The sequence below is a fragment of the Artemia sp. Qi Xiang Cuo genome, chromosome 13, assembly GCF_049724085.1.
Source record: "Artemia sp. Qi Xiang Cuo chromosome 13, ASM4972408v1, whole genome shotgun sequence".
NCBI classification, from domain to species: domain Eukaryota; kingdom Metazoa; phylum Arthropoda; class Branchiopoda; order Anostraca; family Artemiidae; genus Artemia; species Artemia sp. Qi Xiang Cuo.
Window position 1 is genome coordinate 30454206 of NC_142806.1, and position 20667 is coordinate 30474872.

The 20667-nt window shown below is 35.0% G+C and overlaps 1 protein-coding gene across 1 annotated transcript in view; it reads left to right on the forward strand.

Annotated features, from left to right (window-relative positions):
* The window catches only part of Non1 (nucleolar GTP-binding protein 1), a 74503-nt gene that overhangs the window by 7760 nt on the left and 46076 nt on the right, over positions 1 to 20667 (forward strand). Inside the window, exon 2 of the mRNA XM_089099244.1 lies at positions 10994 to 11352. Coding sequence (XP_088955370.1) covers positions 10994 to 11352 — 359 coding nt within the window. The remainder of the gene's footprint in view (positions 1 to 10993; positions 11353 to 20667) is intronic.

Consider the following 20667-nt stretch of genomic DNA (forward strand, 5'->3'; position numbering starts at 1 on the left):
ATTGCAGTGATCATTTTTATTTAAAAGGGGGTAGTAGGAGTAATTTTAAGGTAAATTCCTAAGTTTTTGGAGGGAGGATTGTGGGCAGGGAGAGGGGAAATGCTTTTGATTGGGGAGATTTTTTTCCTTTTTTTAGAGCTTCTAGAGAGGACCTCTTGAAACCCATTATCATCATTTATGGTTACATTAGCCCCTACACTTATCATTGTCCTATTCTCCGAATTGGAGCTATAATTTGAACTTCGAGATAGTGTGCTTGACCAGCCAAGATGGGTATCTTTCCATATGGCAATTTCACTGAATTTTGATTTTGGTTCGGGTGGTACTTTTTTTTTTGGAGGAATTATAAACATTGCCTATTGGAAAAAGCATACAAAAAACAAAACTAAAACAAGAAGAGAAAATAGAGATACATAAAACCATCTGCAATATAATATGGGGAGGAGAAACACCCCAGTATATCCCTGAGTATAAGTTGAGCAGGATTGGTTTGGTACGGTTACTTATTAGAAGCTATAATTATTCTCAAGAAAATTTATTTTAATTTTCTTATAGAGTTGCTGCTGTTGGTGATAAATCACAGTCAAATCTCATTATAAACATGGTCACACATAAAAATAAACCATTTTTAATAAAACAAATTTACATGTAATCAAAATACACATATATGTTTTAGTCAGAAAAGATTGCAAGAAAAGATTTGAAAAGTAATCAGATGATTTGAAAAGCAATCCGAAATTAGTTTTTTTCAAATAAAAATAATTAAATTTAACAAAAAGAAAATAATATAAAAAGATAATTTTTCAGGTGGAATCGTCTACAAAAACATTTCCTGGGAGATTTTCACTAATGATTGAATTGTCTGGGAGTAATTTATGAACTTAAATCTCGGGATCACATATAAAAATAAACCTTTATAATCAAAAAATTACATGTAATCCAAATACACATACATGTTGCAGTGGGCGCTACAAGAAAAGGGATTAAACAACAACTAATCCTGATATTTTTCAAGTTGATGTAAATTGTAAATCTATTTGTGTACAAATAAATCCAAACTTTCCTGATAGGAAAATGGAAAAATTCATGACAAAAATAAAACGGAAAATTTACTGAAAAAAAGAAAATAAATTTACAAAAGATATGAGGATTGTTGGGAAATGTCCATATTCTTTCTTTGCAGAATTTTTTCATCAAACATATTTTTAAAATTTTTTATTAATCGTCACATGTAAATACTCTGCTAAATATATAAAAAAATAAAATAAAAAAAAATGAGGTACACGAATCTGTAAGATTGTAGCCAAAGTAAGTTATATAGTAGGCAAAACCAGCAAAGAAAATTTTAATACCAGTCTTTTTTTTCCTTTTTTTAATAAAAAAAAAACTTGGGAAAAAAGTACTTCAAAATGTAATTACAAAACTCTATGCTAGGATACTGTGACCAGGGCACTAATAACTGACCAAATGAAAAAATTTATATTTAGAAAGAATGAAAAACATTTAAAAGGCACAGGGTATGGTTCACCCTTTCCCCTGGGTCTTCTATTGTGAAATATTCAGCATAAAAAAAAGAGTGAAAAAGAAAACCCCCAGTCAAAGCCAATAAAAAGTGATCTTAAAAAGTAAAAATATGGAGGAATAAAAAAAAGGGAAGAAAAAAGTTATAGCTATGGGTTTGGATGTGGATTTAATTGGGAAGATTATGAATAGTGAAACAAGGGGCACAGTAAAAATCGGTGTCCAATGTCCTTACAAGTTGAAGAAAAGGCTTGCGGTACGTATCCGAAAGCATCTTGGGTATGCAACAGTAATGCATGTGTTTATCACATTGAAGATTGCTGCACAATACCCAAAAACTGCACTTTGCACCTTGACAGTATATTTCTTTGCAATAAATGCAAATCCACTGGTCATCTTCACCGTTAGCCTTTTGCAGCTTGTTTTTTTGTGGTTTTCTTGTAACCACCTCAAACAAGAAGATTGCGTTAAACAAGAGTTAGGTGGACATCTTCTTGTCCAGGAAGGCCTTCCAGTGTTAGGGGCCTCGACACGTGGACCAGTTAAAAACATTACAATTGGGCCATTGGCTGAAAGAGAAGGGGAGCGAGCCATAGCTACTGAGCACCATAGGCATAGCTGCAATGTGGCAGCACCACGGTCCTCAGACTAGACGTTCCTTCCCTCCTTGCTGTGCTTATTTCAGCTGGCAAACATACTGCATGACTCCCGTTATTCTCTGCGGTGTTGGGTTTAATGTCTGGTAAATAAGTGATCACGGAACTGGTGTTATGAAGAGAATTATATGCATCTCGCCACATATAAAAAAGTAGCGTATGCTCTCTATCCCCCTCCCACCTTATAGAATTCCTCTGTCACATAAACTCATTGAGGTCATCAGGGTCAATATGATCAGCAACATAAGTTAAAAAACTATTTTTTATTGATGAAGGAGAATTTTCTACTGGGAGAGGACTGTGTGTTGCTGGAGAAGGTATGGGAGGTGAAAAGGATGCTGTGGATGTAGTTTAAAAAGTAGAGTTGCTACACAGAGTTGAAATTTAGCGTAAAGAGAGAGGTGTTGAGGAGGGGACAGCCCCTTTCATATACAGAATAATTTCTGTTCGTTTTAAGTTATAATGTCGCTCCTTACTTTCAGTTAAAAAAACTTAAAAAAAATTATTCTATAGATTAAAACTTAACTTAATCATTTGGGTTAGGAGGAGAGTAGTAAAATTTGTCCTTGTTATTCCATGTTATTACACTGGCTTTTTGGCGCAAAAGTACTGTAATTCTGTATTTAGCTCATTAGAAGAAAATTCTTTTTCGTGTACAATTGTTGGTTTCTTTGAAACACTGTCGAATTTATAAATCACAACAAAAACGGATACACGCTTAACCTTGTTTCTGTAATGACAGGTTGTAACTTACCTTCAATATTTATTTACCTTCTTACTTTCTATTATCTACCCAACTTTTATTTATTTACCCAAACTTACCTTCAATATTTGCATTGCCACTAACCCATATTTTTGTTTTTATTTCCAATTATCTTTAAGTTATTTTTGTAGAAATTTTCCTTCATGACGTCTTTCACCAAGAAGGCGGGGGTGTTGCTACTACACTTGCATTGCGTCATGCAGTAGTAAAATAGGGGCGGTCCGAAAACCCGTCTCTGTTTTTCCAGAATGCCGAAGAAAAGTGGTTCTTTTCGAAAAGAGGTATTTTACCCTATGAAGTACAATTTCTCAGTGCTAAAGGAGTAAAACCAATTGATATTCATTGTGAGATCTGTGAAGTTTACGGACAAAACAGTATGAGTAATGGAATGATAAGGAAATGGGAGAGAGCATTTAAAGATGGCTGCACAAATGTGCAAGATAAAGAATTGAGTGGGTGTCCTTCAGTCTTTAATGAAGATTTGGTGTAGAAAGTGGAAGAAAAGGTAAGAGAAAACAGAGGCTTTACAATTTCATCAATGTGCAACTGGTTTCCTCAATATTCTCATAGTGTTTTGCATTGCATTGTGACTGAGAACTTGAATTACTGGAAATTGTGTTCACATTGAGTTCCAAAAATGTTGATGGATTTGCACAAAACCAAATATTTAGGCAGTGCATTGACTTTCCTTGAGACCCCAATGAAGGTGAAGTTTGTTTTTTTTTACCAAATTGTTACTGGTGACAAAACATAGGTGACCTACATCACACCAGAATCAAAACAACAATCCATGGAATAACAACATTCATCATCACCCAAAAAAGTGAAGTTTAAGCAAACAATTTCAGCCCAGAAAATCATGTGCACAGTTTTTTGGGACAAAAAAAGGAGTATTGCTAGTGGAGTTTATGCCTTGTAATGAGACAATCAATGCAGCATCTTATTGTGAGACATTGAACAATCTGCATTGTGCAATCCAAAACAAAAGATGTGGCAAGTTGAGTTTGCTGCATGACAATGCCCATCCACATGTGGCTAATCAGACCAAATATGTCATCAAATCTTTTAAATGGGAAACTCTAGATCATCCTCCATACAGCCGTTATCTGGCACCCAGCAACTACCATTTGTTCCTTCACTTGAAGAAACACCTGGGTGGTCAGCATCTTCAAGACAATAACAAAGTCAAAACAGTTGTGATACAGTGGTTAACAAGTCAGGCGTTAGAATTTTATGAGGAGGGTATTCAAAAACTGGTGCCATGTTATGACAAGTGCCTCAATATTCATGGAAATTATAGAAAAGTAGATTAAGGTACAAGGCTTTCATGTAAAAATAAAATTATTGTGATATCTTTGCATTTCTTTTTTTAATTCCAAAACAGTACTTACTTAAAAAAAATGCCTTGTATAAACAAATGCTTCATTGTTTATTTTGATAAAGTACTTGTTGGAAAGCTGTTTCCATGGGCACTCAAATAGGAGGGCTCCAGCCCCCCCCCCCCCCCTGGCTGAATGATGCTGCCTTATATTTTTGTTTTCAGATTTCTATTATACAGCATTGAAAGTGCCAATTAGATCAGGTAATACCTCCCCCCCTCCCTAAAATTTAGCTTATAGGAACCCATTGCTGTTCCCCATCTTTGCAAATTAGCCTTGCTGAGCTAAATGTCTACAACTTTCCAAATCAAATCCAGGGTGTAAAACATACCCTAGGAAGGTGTTATTAAGCTTCCATCTCTACCCTTTCCAGTAAAATTCTAATTTAGCTATTTTTGGCTATCTTGGAAAGGGGTTGGGTTAGGAAAATGAAACTTTCAGGGATGGGTCTAAAGGCTAAAGTATGGGTAAATATTTTGCAGTTCATATTATTGACTTACAAATAAAGTAAATTTACCACTCAATGCCTTTTTTATGCTCTTTCCAGATATAATAGTCATTTTTGTTGGAAATGAATTTTGCCCCCACCCCTGTATATACCAATTCAGGGTATATATTTGCACATTAGGGAGGGGGGTTTTGGTAAAGTTTAAACTTACCTCTCATTTACATCAGAAATAAAATTCCTAGAAAATCCCAAAATTCCAAGGCATCACCACTGCATGCTGATGCCTTGGAACTTACTCATCACTGGAGAGTACAGGTAAAGTAAAGCAATGCACCTTCAGGAATAAGATAGCTAAGTATTTATGATAGTTTTAATTGTTTTTTAGAATTTTGAAGGGTTTTCTTTAAATATGCCCCTCTTCTTAACCTTTACCTTACTCTTATTCACTTTGTTTATGTCTCAATTTTTAATCAAATTATATCCCTTGAAAACAATTTGACTCATTTTTATCAGTTTTACTAAATAGAAGCAAGCTGTTATTTGTCTCATTTGCACAGTAAAAGCCTACTTGTGAACTACCAAGTGTGTTTTTTAATTAAGGTCTGTTTTATTTTAGACACTAGTAATTCACATGCATACTACAATGAGCACATGTACTGTGTAGCAGCATGTCTACACAAATGTTTAAGACTATCAACTCACCCACTCTGTGTGAGGTTTGCTCAGGGATAAGGTTTTTGTCAGCAAGGAACCTGTCTGCTGCAAAAATTGATTGACAGATTTGCAAAGTGTATGGTGATACTGTTATAAGTGAAAGCAAGTTCATAAGTGGGCACAAAAATTCAAAGGTGTCTGTGACAATGTCCATGATGACAACTGCTCAGGTTGCCCTTCTTTGATTACAGACAATTTGGTGCAATCTAGATCTTTTTTAACTAGTGTCTGCCAGTTTTTAAACTGTCCTCCTCGTGTTCTATGTCATGTTGGTAGGGGTTATGTGATTGTCAGTGCAATGTAAAGCATGTCTAAGCCAGCAGAGCTTGATGCTGGCTTATACATGTCTGAGATTCTGTTCACATGCAACTTAAAAATGCTTATCTTTCTTCTTAAGCTAATCTCTCAACAAGTCCAAAGATGCCTGAAGAGTCTAGCAAAGACTGATTGAGCTCTCTGACTGCACATCCTTAGTAATAAGCTTCCAGGATGTCAACAAGATCAAGATTTTTTATTGACAAATAAATTTCTAAATTGGTCGACGGAGAGCAAGGCTCGATGTGTTAGCCATAAACAAATATAAGAAAATGCCAAAATAACAAATACAAGAAATAAAAAAAACATACAAGGTAGGAGATAACAGAGGAGGCCACCCCAGCGCAAGAACACCACAACACAATTCATACTAATATCAATTATTCATCAATCCCAACATCCACACAAAGAACCATTTTTGAAATATGTTTTTTCAAAGAAGATACTTTTTAAACTTGGGAACATTTCTACTAAATTAAGTTTATTTACAATATGAGGAATCTGGTATCTGATTGAGAATCTAGCTCTTTCTGATTTAATTGGAGGAAGGTAATACTTCTTTGAGCAGACGTGGTGGGCAGGAGAATTGGGAGTCTCAATTATATCCAAATCATTGAAATAGTTTGTTGAAGATTGAACATCACAATAGTACAATGTTCTATGCAGATCCTTCATTTATTTGAGACTGAGAACTCTAATGACGGCATGTAGAACTTAAGCTTTAAAAAGACTTTGAAGTTTCATTGAGTGAGGAATAAAACAAACTAGGCTTCTAATCGCCTTATTTTTAATTATTCGATGAGGTGAGAGGTAGACCATAATTGTATTAAGATAGATTACAGTGCAGTAATTTAGATATGATTCAATTAAAGAATGGTATAAGATTTTAAGGATGGAAAAAGGAAACACATATTTCAATCTATGAACACAACCTAAGTTATGGGCAAGTTTCAATCTCAAATAATCAGAATGTTTACAGAAGGATAAAAGCTCATCAAGAATAATCCCAAGGTAACAAAATGAATTTACTCTTTTTGTCCTACTTTGATGTACAATCAAAAATCATGAATTTTTCCAAAACCATTTATTCAAAGATTTCATTGCTATCACCATTTTCTCAACCAACAAAGATGGGGTTATAGCTTTTACTGTCACTGCTGTATCATCTGCAAAAATTACTGCTAAGCTACTATCTTGGGGTAAACACCTTGGAATGTCCTTTATATAAATCAAAAATAGTAATGGTCCTAATATTGATCCCTGTGGGACTCCAATATCACCAATAATAATATGGCTCGACAGGTTCCCATTTATTTTTATCTAAATTTTTCGGCCATGCAGGTAAGATCTTATTAGATCTAGGCCATTACCTCTAATACCTGTGTTATTAATTTTCTCCAGCAAAATTTTGTAATTTAGCATATCAAATGCCTTATTTATATCATAGAAAAGAGTAGACACATGATTGTCATCATTTAGTGAATCATTAATCTCTAAAATTAGCACAGCAATAGCTTGTTCAGTAGAATGACCTGACCTGAATCCAAACTGATTTTTAGTAAATAAATTCCTTTTATCAAAATACGAAAAAATTCTTTTTTGAAATTTTTTTTCTAAAACCTTAGATATTGGGGAAAGAATAGCTATTGGGCAATAGTTGCCTATATCTGTCTTATCACCTTTCTTATGAATTGGAATAACTTGTGCAGATTTCCATACTTCTGGAAAGATCCCTGGTGATATAGATGCATTTAAAATGTAAAGCAACAGAACATGGGTTACACAAGCAAGTTGTTTCAGAATATTTGTAGAGAGCCTATCTAGAGCTAGGTAATTACCACTTTTTAAATTTGTAATTACTTTCTGGATCTCACCAAAAGTAACAGGGACCAGAAACATACTAGAATTTTCAGATGGTGGGAGATATTCTTTATATAAATAAAACAGAGATTCAGGGGAATTCAGTTCAATAGTAGTATTAATATGAGAAAAATAATCTGCAACAATATCCTTCCCCTTCAATTCAAAACCATTTTCATTTATGATCACTTCAGGGTGTGGTGTCTTAGTATTATTTCAGTTTTTTCCTTGATTAAATTCCATGTAGTCTGAGGTGAACCAGATTTTTTAAATGAATTTTCATAATAAATTTGTTCACTTGTTCTAAGAATTTTTTATAATTTTTTAATTTTATATCAAATTTTTTAATTTTTTAATTGCTGTACATTATGAGCCAATGGGTGTTTCATTTTTATCTTATACAGTTGATTTTTCCCCTTGATTAATTTTAAAAGTGATATGCTTATCCAAGGTTTTTTGGGCAAGGTTCTTTTCCAATATGTAGTTTTAAATGGGGAGTGAAGGTGCAGTTTTTCATTTAAAATTTGATAAAGTATATCTAAGGAAGTATTTGGGTCATTCTCATTAGTAACTTCACTCCAATCTACATTGCTAAGATTAGATTTCAGTTCATTCATATTTACAATTCATGGAATGTGCTGTCTTCAAGTAGAATCTTGCACAAGTTCTATGTTCAATTGAGTCAAAGACAGCAACATAATCTATGAATATGTTGATGAGTGGAAGGTTGCACCTTTTGCATTGTTGCATGATCAAATGGAGTGCAAAAATCTGATCCAAGTATCCTTTACCAGACTGGTTTTTCCATTGTTGCATATTTCTTTATGTTTGGAATCTCTGTAGTAGAATGATGGCAAATAATTTGGCTCCAGTGTTGATGAGAGATATGCCTCTATAACTGACATGCTCTGACTTATTGCCTTTTTTGTAAATGGGAAGGAGTACAGCTTTAGACTGACTATCTAGATAATTTGAGGCATGTCTCTCTTTAATCATTTCCAGGGTTTCTTTTGAGCCAGCTTGAAGAAGGTGACAGTTTCTTGAGTCAGATTGTAACTGGAGAAAAAAACATGGGTTTGTATATCATGCCCAAATCAAAGCAACATACACACATACTTGCCTGTAAAGGTGAAGGCCAAACAGACTCTGTCCCAGTGCAAAATCATGGCATTGGTGTTCTGGGATAGGCATGGTGTTTTGTTGGTCAACTTCATGCAATAAGGAACCGCTATCAATGCAGACGCAGAGCAAGCTGACAGGAGCAAAAGTTTGGAAAAAATGTATTTGGGTAAAATGCAAAATCTTGCTGTGTATTGACAATTTTTATTTTTGTCTCTTAAATTTAACTTGATTATTCATTTTAGTTTCTGTTTTTTAGGTTAGGTTCATTCATTCACAGTAATTTATGTGTGATTCAAGTTTGGCTGGGTTTTCCACTTTAAATTTTGTTGTTGTTTTGTGTCCATAACACAATTATAAGACAGGACCAAGTTAATATCTACAGATTTTCCACTTGGGAAGGGGTGCTGTATAAAACCATTTTTGCCTAAACATTTGACAACAGGCTCCAGTCTGCTGGTGTCATTGAATCATCAATTGTTTTTTGAAAAAGGTGACCTAAGGGATCTGAAAGGGTATCATTGGCCATTTTTTATTATTCTTGAATAGATGTCATCAGCCCCCCCCCCCCATTTCAACTCAAAAGTGTTAATAGTTTAGTCTTTTGTATACCACTTCTTCAGTTATTGCTATATCTGACATAGCAATAAGTTAATGAAGGGGAATGGTAGTCAGTGCTCTCCAAATATACAGATGCAAATTACTGTTTTAGAACAAGCCAAATCTGCATACTGGCCAATAAATCAGTAAAAGATTTTAGTTTATTAGTTCATGGTTCTCTATGAAGATTAACAATTGAGAGAATTACTTTGAAATTACTTTTTCAAAGTTGTGATGGGTAATTATTACTTCGGGGCCAACTATAGTTCAATACAGTAACTCAAGTCTAGAAGGGATGGTCCTGATCCATATTAATTTGGGTTATTTCATTAAAATTTTGGCAAAGGTCATAATTTATCTGCTAGGCACAATTTAAAAGGAGAAGTTTCAGTGTTTGCCTGGTCTGATCCATAACCATTACAAGTCTTCAACATTAATCATTTATATTACCTATGCCAAGTAAAATGTTACCTTCAATGGATGAATACAATACTGGCACAATTCATGGTTTATAAATAATCTTAAGAATAGTCACTTACAAAGTCACCCACAAATATTCTCTTTGCAGCTACTCCCCTTCTACAAAGTGGGTTGTTTCAGTTTAATAATAATTTATGTTGGTCGATATTAAAATAAGTGAGTTTTGTCTTCTTTGTTTGGGAAACCATCAGCATATTTATTCAAAATTTAAAGCAAGTCTTGATGAGAAATCATGCAGTACCACAGGACAGGGACATACTAGGTAGGAAATTTTCAGAGGAGAAGGATAAGTTAATGTTTAAAACCTTAATAAGGGGTTCTGGTACTCTAAGTCTTGAAATTATTATCACAAAATATGCTATTGTTTAGAGGTGGTTGACCCACTGCCAACAGATTATCATTATTTGCCCATGAGGACATAGAATTTAGGGTTTTGTTTGCACAATGGAACTACAGAGAAATTGTGTAGGGTAGCTGTAAGTAATTGTAGGCCTTTGTACTATGTTTTTTGTTTTGTTTTTTTGGCAACTAACAAAGTTTTCTTCTCCATCTTCAAGTTTTGAACTAAATAGTGCTCTGAGTTTGCAGCACTTTGCAAAGTAATTTTTTTTTTTTTTTTTTTTTTTTGTATTACCCAGGAATTGTCTATTTTAAGCTCAAAAGGAGTTCTAGAAAAAACTAGAGGCCCTCCATTTACAGGTTACAACTACAAGATAATTAAGCTAAGATGAATGTAGAGAATCTGAACATGGTCAAGGATTATTGATGGATAGGTTATTTCTTCTTATGCATATTGACAAGATGGATCAAATGGCAGGATGTGCAGTAACTTCTACTAAGTAAAAATAGTAACACTCATCTCTAGTAAGGATTCAAAAGTGATTTTTAAGGTATTTAATTTGACTTTAAATATTTAGAAGATGGATGTCATCTCAGATATGGTTTAGCTTTTGATTTCTAAATATTTATATATTATGCATGAAACAATAATTTTATTAGTCCTTCTACCAGAAAAAAACAACAAATAGTGTAGTATTTGTTTGTTTTGAGGGTTTGACAGGATTTACACTTTTTGACATTACTTTAAGTGTAGTTTCTGGAAATTGAATTTTTTGCTAATTCATGTTTTCTGTTTTAGGAGTTTGTGGATATCATGCTCTCCAAAACAAATAGAAAGACACCTACAGTTGTTCACAGGCATTATAAAATTAGCAGAATCAGACAATTTTACATGAGAAAAGTCAAATTCACACAGCAAAATTTCCATGACAAACTTTCACAGATTTTGACAGATTTCCCGAAATTGGAGGACATTCACCCTTTTTATGCTGATTTAATGAATGTACTATATGATAGAGATCATTATAAATTGGCACTGGGTCAGTTAAATATTGCCATGCATCTTATTGACAATGTTGCTAAAGATTACACCAGGCTTATGAAGTATGGAGACTCATTATATAGATGTAAGCAATTGAAGAGAGCAGCACTTGGAAGGTGGGTATCTTCAATACGGGGTAGTATTTTCATAGAAAAATTGACTCAGGGTACCATTATTAGACAAAGTAAAAACTGAAATTATATTCTTTGGCAAAGATTATTTTCTAAAAAAGTCCTCAAATTTGTAATTGAGGGAAAGGTAACAATATAAAACCATGTGTATTGTGTCTGAGGGGGGGGGGGCATTTCGCAATGTAAGTAACATATTACATGGTTTTCTTGCACATAATTTTTACCCTTGGGGGGGGGGCTTGTGGAAAAACATTAGTATTATCCCTGTCAGTCAGGGATACAAAGGCAAACAGAGGATTTCACTTGGATTCTAAGAAAACATAGGTACAAATCTATAAATTGCTGGGCCAAATTCAGGATTGATGCTTAGAAAACAATTTAATAGTGGTGTAGTTATTTTTCCTTTTTTTAATTTATTAAATTTTTTTTATAGAGAAGTAAAGAGCAGTATTAAAACCTGAAAAGAGCAGAAATAATGTCATATAATAAGGCAAACTGAAAATGAAGAGAAGTTACTATGAATGAATAAATGTAACTTACAACAAACAGAAGTTAAAGTAAGTAATCAGGTCATACTGAAAACAAGTAGTATTGACTATGAATGAATAAACCAAACCCAAAGTGAACTGAAATTACCTCAAATAAGAGTGATTATATTGCCCCCATAAACATTCTTAAGGTTCAAGTATCACTTATTCTTTCTTGAAACCAATGGAATTGATTGTTTAAAGGCTAAGCCGGTTTTTACACTGAGTCAAGACTTAGTTTGTCTGTATACCAAGCCAATCCAACTTAGACTTAACTTATGGTTGCACTTAGCCAAGACTTTGCTCACTTTTGCTTGTCATGATTAAGCTTGTCTTTGCAACAAGGCAGTAGTTGTGCATTTTGCAAATCATCACAGCCTGGACCTTGCAAAATTCCAGCTTAAAAAAGGTGTAACATCTGCTAAAACAACCGCCAGTTGAAGGAAAGAGGAAAGGGGTCAGCTTTTGTTTTCTAATAAAATGAGTTACCTCCCTTCTCAAGTTTCAGCAACAAATTGGTTCTTTACCAAGTGATCAAAGGGAAAAACATGTAGGGAACTCAGCAGTCTCTTCTTAGTCAACACCTATGATTTATTCTGAATGTTAAATTAACTTAATTTTTATGTACTGATGTCATTATGATGTCAAATCTTATGTATGCTTATAAAGGCTATAATCACTTTTGACAGTCATTATTATCACTATTCTTGTACCAAAGAATTTGGTTTGATGCTTGTAATGGGAGGGGAAGGTGTGCAAATCAGAGTATTTTTACCTGTGAAAATAACCAAGAAGTTTGGGTTTTTGTTTTTTTCTGTATTTTTATAGAGAGGCGGTAGAGGTTTAGCTCTAACGCCAAACCACTCCCACCTCCTGGTTTGGATGTGATCATGGCATAATCTTCAATTCCAGAACCTTCTTCCTAGCTCTTTTTGTTTGTGGATTTTTAGTTGACACTATTTAGTTCTGTTCTTTTTTTTTCTTTTTTTTTTGTCACTCAGTGGGTGGTTAGAAGTTTGTGTATTTTTTTTATAGATAGACAGTGTAATTCCCTTTGTCTCTTTCCACTTACATATCAAACTGAACCTCTTGGTTTCAAAATTTCTTGAGAGGTTTTGCGCCATTAGCCTTTTGGAGGAGGGGTATGACTTCTGGGGCCTATATTCATTCTTATTTTTATGTGTTGATGTTCTTATGCTGTGTAAAGTCAGTATTACACTTAAAGGGGCAGTGATCTGTGGTTCAGACACAGTTGGCACAAGGGGATGAAAGGGTAGAATTCCAATTGATACGCAGAAACCAACCTCAATCCATGCAATGAAAAGGCTGGTGAATTTAGGACAGTGCAGGGCTCGGAATTAGTCCCTAAAGTCCTTTTTTTGGCTGAAGTCCTTTTCCAGTCCCTTTTTATGCAGGAAGTCCCTTAGCTCCCCTAAAATTCCGTATTTGGGAGCATGGTATTTTGAATATTAAAGCATGAATATTTGAGACCCTCTTTAGATAATATAGCTTTTCCACAAATCTGGTTGTACTGAGCTCTTGGTTATGTTATTGCAGTTCAGGAAGAAGCAACAAAACAGTGGGAACTTTGTTTGTGGCCAAAGTGTCTATTAACTGTTGTAAATATAGGCAGCTAATAACAGCACAAAACTGGCCTATGTGGTGGGTGGGATAGATGGGTCACATTGTGGTGCTGTTCAAGGATAAGGAGTAACATTGGCCTATAAAGTGGTTGGGATGGATTAGTTGTATTGTTGTAACGTTCAAGGATGGATAATTCCTATAGCTTCATGAAATGAACCATACCAGTATGAATTTATTCGAATTGACTTGTATTCCAATGGTACAAACTATATATTCTTTCCCCCTAAAGGTTAGTTATTAAACTAATAGCAGATTGAGTGAGAACCATGGGCGCCCATAGGCTGAATTTTAGAGGGGGGGGGCTTACCTGGTCTAATTTGTTACTTCCAATGCTGTATAATTGAAATCTCAAGATAAAATATCATAGGCAGCATGATAGTGCTGCCTAAGTAAAGAGCAATATGGGCACAATATATTATTAATTTTTATTGTTTTAGACCAGAGCAGTTATTATAAAAAGTAATGTCATAGAAACTTCAAAAAGAGCTCATGGAGGGCAACCAGTCTCCCCCCTCCCCCATGTCAATCACTTTGCCAAACACATCCAATCAAAATTTTGAGATAACCATTTTGTTCAGTGTAGTTTAAAGGTCCGGAAATTATGACTTTGAGGATGACAACCCCCCTCCCCACAACCCGCAGGGTAAGGCTTTAAGTTATGCCCTGGGGGGATATGAGGTTTTTTATAGAAAGGGTGGTTGTACAAACCTCGGAAGGGGCTCATTTGATTGGTAGTCAGAAGTTCTACTGACCTTTTTAACAGTCAAGAGTGATTGGAGGTCAACTGCCAATCATTTCCCCAAACACATCCAATCAGAATTTTTTGGATAGCTATTTTGTTCAGCATTGTTGAGAGGTCTAGAAATTATGTCTGAGGATGAACCCCCCTCCTCTCCATAGCCCTCAGGGCAAGGGTTGTAAGTTATGTCCTGGGGGCATATTAGGTTTTTATAGAAATGGTGGCCGTATATACTTTGGAGAGGGCTCATTGGATTGGTAATCAGAAGTTATAGTGCTCTTTTTAAGAATTAAAGTGATCAAAGGGCCAATCCCCCCCCCCCCCCCTACACACACACACACACACATGTCGTATTTTCTTGATATGCATCTGATAGAAATTTTGAGACGGCCATTTGTTGTTGTAGAAACTTCGAAGAGGGATTATTCGGTTGGAAATTGAATGGACTAGTGTCCTCTTTAATAGTCGAAATTGATTGGAGCGCAACCACCCCCCCCACCCATAATTTCCCCCAAACACATCCAATCAAAATTTTGTGATAGTTATTTTGTTTGACGTAGTTTAAAAGTCCAGAAATTATGTCTTTGAGGATGAGACCCCCCCCCCCCCCACACACACAGTACTCAGGGCAAGGGTTGTAACCTATGCCCCGAGGGCATATAAGGTTTTATGGAAATTGTGGTTGTATAAACTTAAGTTTAAGTGCCATTTTTAAGAGTCAAGCGTAATGGAGAGAAAATAGCCCCCCCCCCCTCTCTGATATCCTCTTTTCCCTAAATATACCATCGAAATTGTGAGATAGCCATTTTTTAACCAATAGTCCAAAGATAATATAAATATGTCTTCAGTAATCAAATATAAGAAATATTTAGGCGGACGTTAAACTAAATCAAAACAAACTATGAACATGTGGACTTTCAAAAAGATGACAAAGCAATATCTCAAGAACAACTTATATTATTAAGTTAGATTTTTAAGGGTAAGTTGTGGGGATTTTGAACTACCCAGAAGGCACTATTTGTATACTTTTAATACTACCACTACAGTTACTGTAACTAATGATGCTAAGAGTATTAAGATGAAACTTTTAAGAAACGTTTAGGGGGAGTTCCAATTAAACGAAAAAACTGTATGCATGCAGGTTTTCAAAAAGGCATATAAGCAATATCATAGGCAGTACCACTCTAAAATAGCTAGAAATATAATTGAAACATTTAAAGAAGCTAATTTTGAAGTTCTAGATTTTAAAGTTTTAATTTTAAAGAAACAAAATTAAAAGTTCTAGTGTCCATTCTAAAAAAAAAAAAGTAAAAAGAGATTTGGGGGCAATTAGCCCGTCTCTCAAGCTGATTTATTTCCCAAAAACATCCAGTCAGAATTTTGAGACAACTATTTTGCTCAGTATAGTAGAACGATCCAGCAACTATGTCTTTAGGGATATTGGGCATGTCAACCCCCCACAATTATGCAATTGGCCCATTATGCTAAATAACTAAATGCTACTTTAAAGCTAAATCAAATAGACACTTCAACAATATATCGAGAACAACTGGGGGTAGTAAGTTGAAGCCTTTTGGGCTACTACTGTTACTACTTCTGCTCTTTAAAATTTAAATAAATAAAAAGAGTGTAAGCGTTTCCAGGTTGTCAAAGAGCATAGATAGAATCTTTTGGGGATCATATTAAGTTTTATTTTTTGAGGTCAACTTGAGGAAGTATAAAATTAAATTAAAAAATACTGTTTGTCTCAGGATTAAAAATTGCTGAAAAAGTTTCTCCTAACATACAAATAGCAAGTCAAACTATGGAATCTTATAGAAAAAAAAACCGAAAAGATATAAAATGTTATTTTATTTTATTTTCATGAAATAATTGACAATGTCAATAAAAAACAAACAGAAATTAATTTAAGAAAAAAACTTTTCCACAAAACAAGCTTTTCAAAGAAAAGTAAAGAGCTCCATTAAGCCAAAAATGGGCAGAAAAGAAGTCAAGTAATCCTCCAAGAGTAAACCTACCACAAATCACTATCAATTAATAAATGAAACTCAAAACGAACAGAAATTAGAATAAATAACCAAGTCAAACTCAAAACGAGCAAAAATTAACATTAGTAAGGCTGATAATCCCCATGCCTTCTAAAGACCAGAACATATTTGCGCTTTACTGAAAATAAACATGTTTAAATGTTTTCCTTTTTTTTTACTTAAAACAAAATTAATACATAAAATTTAAGACTTTAAGGAATAAATATCAGTATATGTATATTAAACTGACAATTCACAGGTTTTTTTTTTTTTTTTTTTTTATTTTTTTTTTATTTTTTTAGTAAAGACTAATTTATGTTCTGGTCTTGAGAAAGCAGGATTGGGGTTGTCAGCCATAGTAATGTCAATTTTTGCTCGTTTTGAGTTTGACTCGGCTATTTATTGTAATTTCTGTTTGTTGTGAGTTTCATTTATTTGTTGATAGTGATTTGTGGTAGTTTTACGCTTGAAAGATTATTTTACTTTATTTCTGCTCATTTTTGGCTTAATGGAGCCCTTTACTTTTTTTTGCAAAACTTATTTTGTGGAAAATGATTTTTAAATTATTACAAATATAAGGCAGCGTCATTCAGCCAGGGAAGGGGCTCGAGCCCCCCCCCCCCTTATGGGTGCCCATGGTGAAAACAGGAGTGTACTATGGGTATAGTATTCTGATGACAAAAATCTTAAACTCAGTGTTTTTCCTGCTGTATTTAAACCTACTTGTCTTTCAGGTCCCTCAAGTGTATTTAGGAAAGACAATGAGCAACTGCAAATTCTGTTGCTCCCGGTTAACTAAAGAAGGCTTGTGTGTCAGAAATATAAACGACTGGTGTAGGATTGGTGATTAAGTTTTCTTTTTACTGCACAATATGCAGGAAAAACCTTAGCTGTCGCAAAAACTTTTACACTTTGAAACAGCATGCTTAGTTGGACGAGCAAAAGAAACAGGTTATGATCTGTTTCAATCCGCTGCAGTCACGATTGTGTGGATTTGCTAGGGAACAGTCCCAATCAGATGAACCATCAGCTAGCGATGGAAGTAAAACTCCTGCGATGTTTTGTGACAAACATGCCGCATACAAAGCAGAAATCGTCTGGGTATTAAAGTTCTTGCGAGCTTTTTGTGTATATCTGCAGCTTCGTGTGACGGAATCATTGATGTCTTTGAAGTCATATTCCCTGGTAAGCTACCACCTGGGATGTCAATGAGCGCAGAGAAAGCTATGTACTTGATAACTGATGCACATCACCCATACTGTAAACAAAGTTTTATGAAGGATTTAGGTGAAGCTCACATTGTTCTTGAATACAATGAAACCACAAACAGCTAAAGAAAAAAGAGCAACAGATTAGAGCAACTTTTGATCCTCTTTAAGAGATCAACCTGTGTACCGCCATCTGGTGATGTATCCCATGGCACATGCAACTGGTAAGGACATTGCAAAAAACTGATATTATGCATTGGGAGCAAGAATTTACCTCTTGAAATGACTAATTATGATAAGTAGCAATGGATAGAATGTCAACAAAAGGAAATGGTTGCAAGTGTATTTATTGAAAAGAAGGTCTTTGAAGGAGCTTTTGAACATTGGAATTTGTATCATCCATGTTGTGCACAACGCATTCATGAAAGGGCCCCAGGAATTTGGCGAGGAGTCATTCAACCTTGTTGTCATCTTGAGGCATTTTTCCCTTTGTTGGCCTGTATGATGCAAGGATTTTTTTGAATGCCAGAAAAAGAAATGTGTCCCATAAAGTAGTTGCACTCAGCAGGTCCCAACAAGGTGGCTGACGTTTGGTCCTGCTGTTTGATGAGCGATTGATCAGTAGCCGGCACTCTTGGAGTATTTTTAACATTACGTGCCATTGAAGAAACATTTAAAGAATGTTGCGTCGTCAGCAAAGTACCTCAAGATTGTAAGCTACCTAAAAAGGAAAGATATCCTTGTATAACTCAAACTTCTGCATTTATCGTTTAATCTTTTTACGAAATTCACAGCAGCGTTTCAGAAGAACGAAGCCCTTGTGCATGCTCTTTATGCCGAGCTGGAAAACTTTCTTCTCACTTTTTTGGCGAGACTTCTGAAACCCGACCGTGGTCGTATCCAGGATTTTTTTCGGGGTGGGGGGTACAACTTTTTTTTATAAAAACGCATCAAATATTTATTTTTTTACGTTTTTTGGAGTCCGACAAACAATTTTTTTTTTGGGGGGGGGGGAGGGGGCTTCCAACTCCCTAACCTGCTGATGGAATTTCTGACAGTTTGCTTGAGAACTTCGACAACTATTTGCAGGACACTATTGTAGGTGGGTAATCTGAGCTTGTGTTAGATGCTCTGGAACTCACCTTGGCGGAAAGACCAGGGTCCTATTGAAGGGCACAAATGCATTTCGAGGCGACTTCCAAACGCTTGATGAAAAAGTGCCCTATCTTTTCTAATAGCCGTCTCGAAGTGCTTTGGTGCCTGGATCCAATGGAAAGGAAAAGAGCTAGAAATCTATCAGATATAGTTGTGCTTGCTCGAAAGATCCCAGTAGGAGTAAGTCTTGAATATGTTGGAAGTGGGTGGATATTGCTGCAAGCCGAGAAATCAATAGAACATACGCCATCACGGGTCTACCATTACTGACATCAAATCTTCTCTATGATAGATGCGTTTAGTGGGTAAAAGTATATGCTTTTGTTGAAGCTTGTAAAAATTGCTTTGACATTATTGCACGGCTACTCTGACGCAGAGAGGGGTTTTCAAACAGTTCGTGGTAACGAACTGTAAGTAAAGAGCGACCCGGCTCAATCGTAACCGAAACTCTAGAAAACGGTATTTTGATATAAATGTATGCACCAATAGAATTAAATTTTAATGTTGATTTCAAATATATAAGTTTTATCAAGTTTAGTCCTATCCATAAAAATTTACGAGCCTGAGAATATTTGGGTGATTTTCGAAAAAAGGGCGAAAGAATCCCTAAAAACTATAAAATCTTAATGAAAATCACACCATCATATTCCGCGTATCAGAGAACCCTATTGTAGAGATTTCAAGCTCCTATTTACAAAAATGTGGAATTTCGCGTTTTTTTGCCAGAAGAAAGATCACGGGTGCGTGTTTATTTTTTTTTATTTTTTTTCCAGGGGTGGTCGTATCGACTCAGTGGTCCTAGAATATCTTGGGAGGGCTCATTGGAATGGAAATTAAAAGTTTTAGTGCCCTTTTTAAGTGACCAAAAAAAATGGAGGGCAACTAGGCCCCCTCCCACGCTCATTTTTTTCCCAAAGTCACCCGATCAAAATTTGAGATAACCATTTCGTTCAGAATATTCGAAAATATTAAAAGTATGTCTTTCAGGATGACTAAATCCCCCGAAGTTCCCGGAGTGAGGGCTGAAAGTTATGAACTTTACCCAATGTTAACATATAGTATTGGTTATTGGGAAGTATACAGACGTTTTCAGGGGAGATTTTTCCTGGTAGTGGGGGGGGGACGGGGGCTATGGGGGAGGATCTTTCCATGAAGGAAGTTTTCATGGGGGAAGGGAAATTGCTATGAAGGGGACGCCGGACTTCCCAGCATTATTTAAAAAAAGATCAGAAATTAAATATAAAAAAACGAGTTTTTCTACTGCAACAGCAGCAACATCAAAACTTTAAACGAACAGAAAATATTACATATATGATTGGGTTCACGCCCTAGTCAATATATCGCTCTTTAAGCCAAAGATTTTTTAGTACTTTCATAAGAGCTATTTATTCTAATTAACAGCCTTTGTGATTAAGTGGTAATTTTTAAAGAATTGGAACACAATTCGAACTTTCGCTTAAAGAGCAAGGTATTAACTAGAGGACGTAGCCCCTAATATACGTATTACAAAGATGTGAATATAGAAGTTCGTTACGTAAGTTAATTCGTAAGCTACGTATATTTATTACAAATGAAAACGTTCGTAAATAAAATTAAACAAGTTTCGAGAAAGCCATGTAACCAAATAAAAGTAAATTAATATGCAAATTTTGTTCTAATTATTCATTTACGGTGAGCCAAGATCAAAACCTGCATTTTTTCAAAAACGTTCAAAAATTAAATTAAAAAAATAAATTTTTTTAACTGAAAGTAAGGAGCGACATTAAAACTTAAAGCGAATAGAAATTATTCCGTATATGAATGGGACTATCGCCTCCTCAACGCCTCACTCTTTACGCTAAAGTTTGACTTTCTCACAACTCTTTTTTTTTAAACAATGAAAAACTTTAGCGTAAAGAGCGAGGCGTTGAGGAGGGGACAACCTCTTTCATATACGGAATAATTTCTGTTCGTTTTAATGTCGCTCCTTACTTTCAGTTAAAAAAACTTTTTTTTTTTTA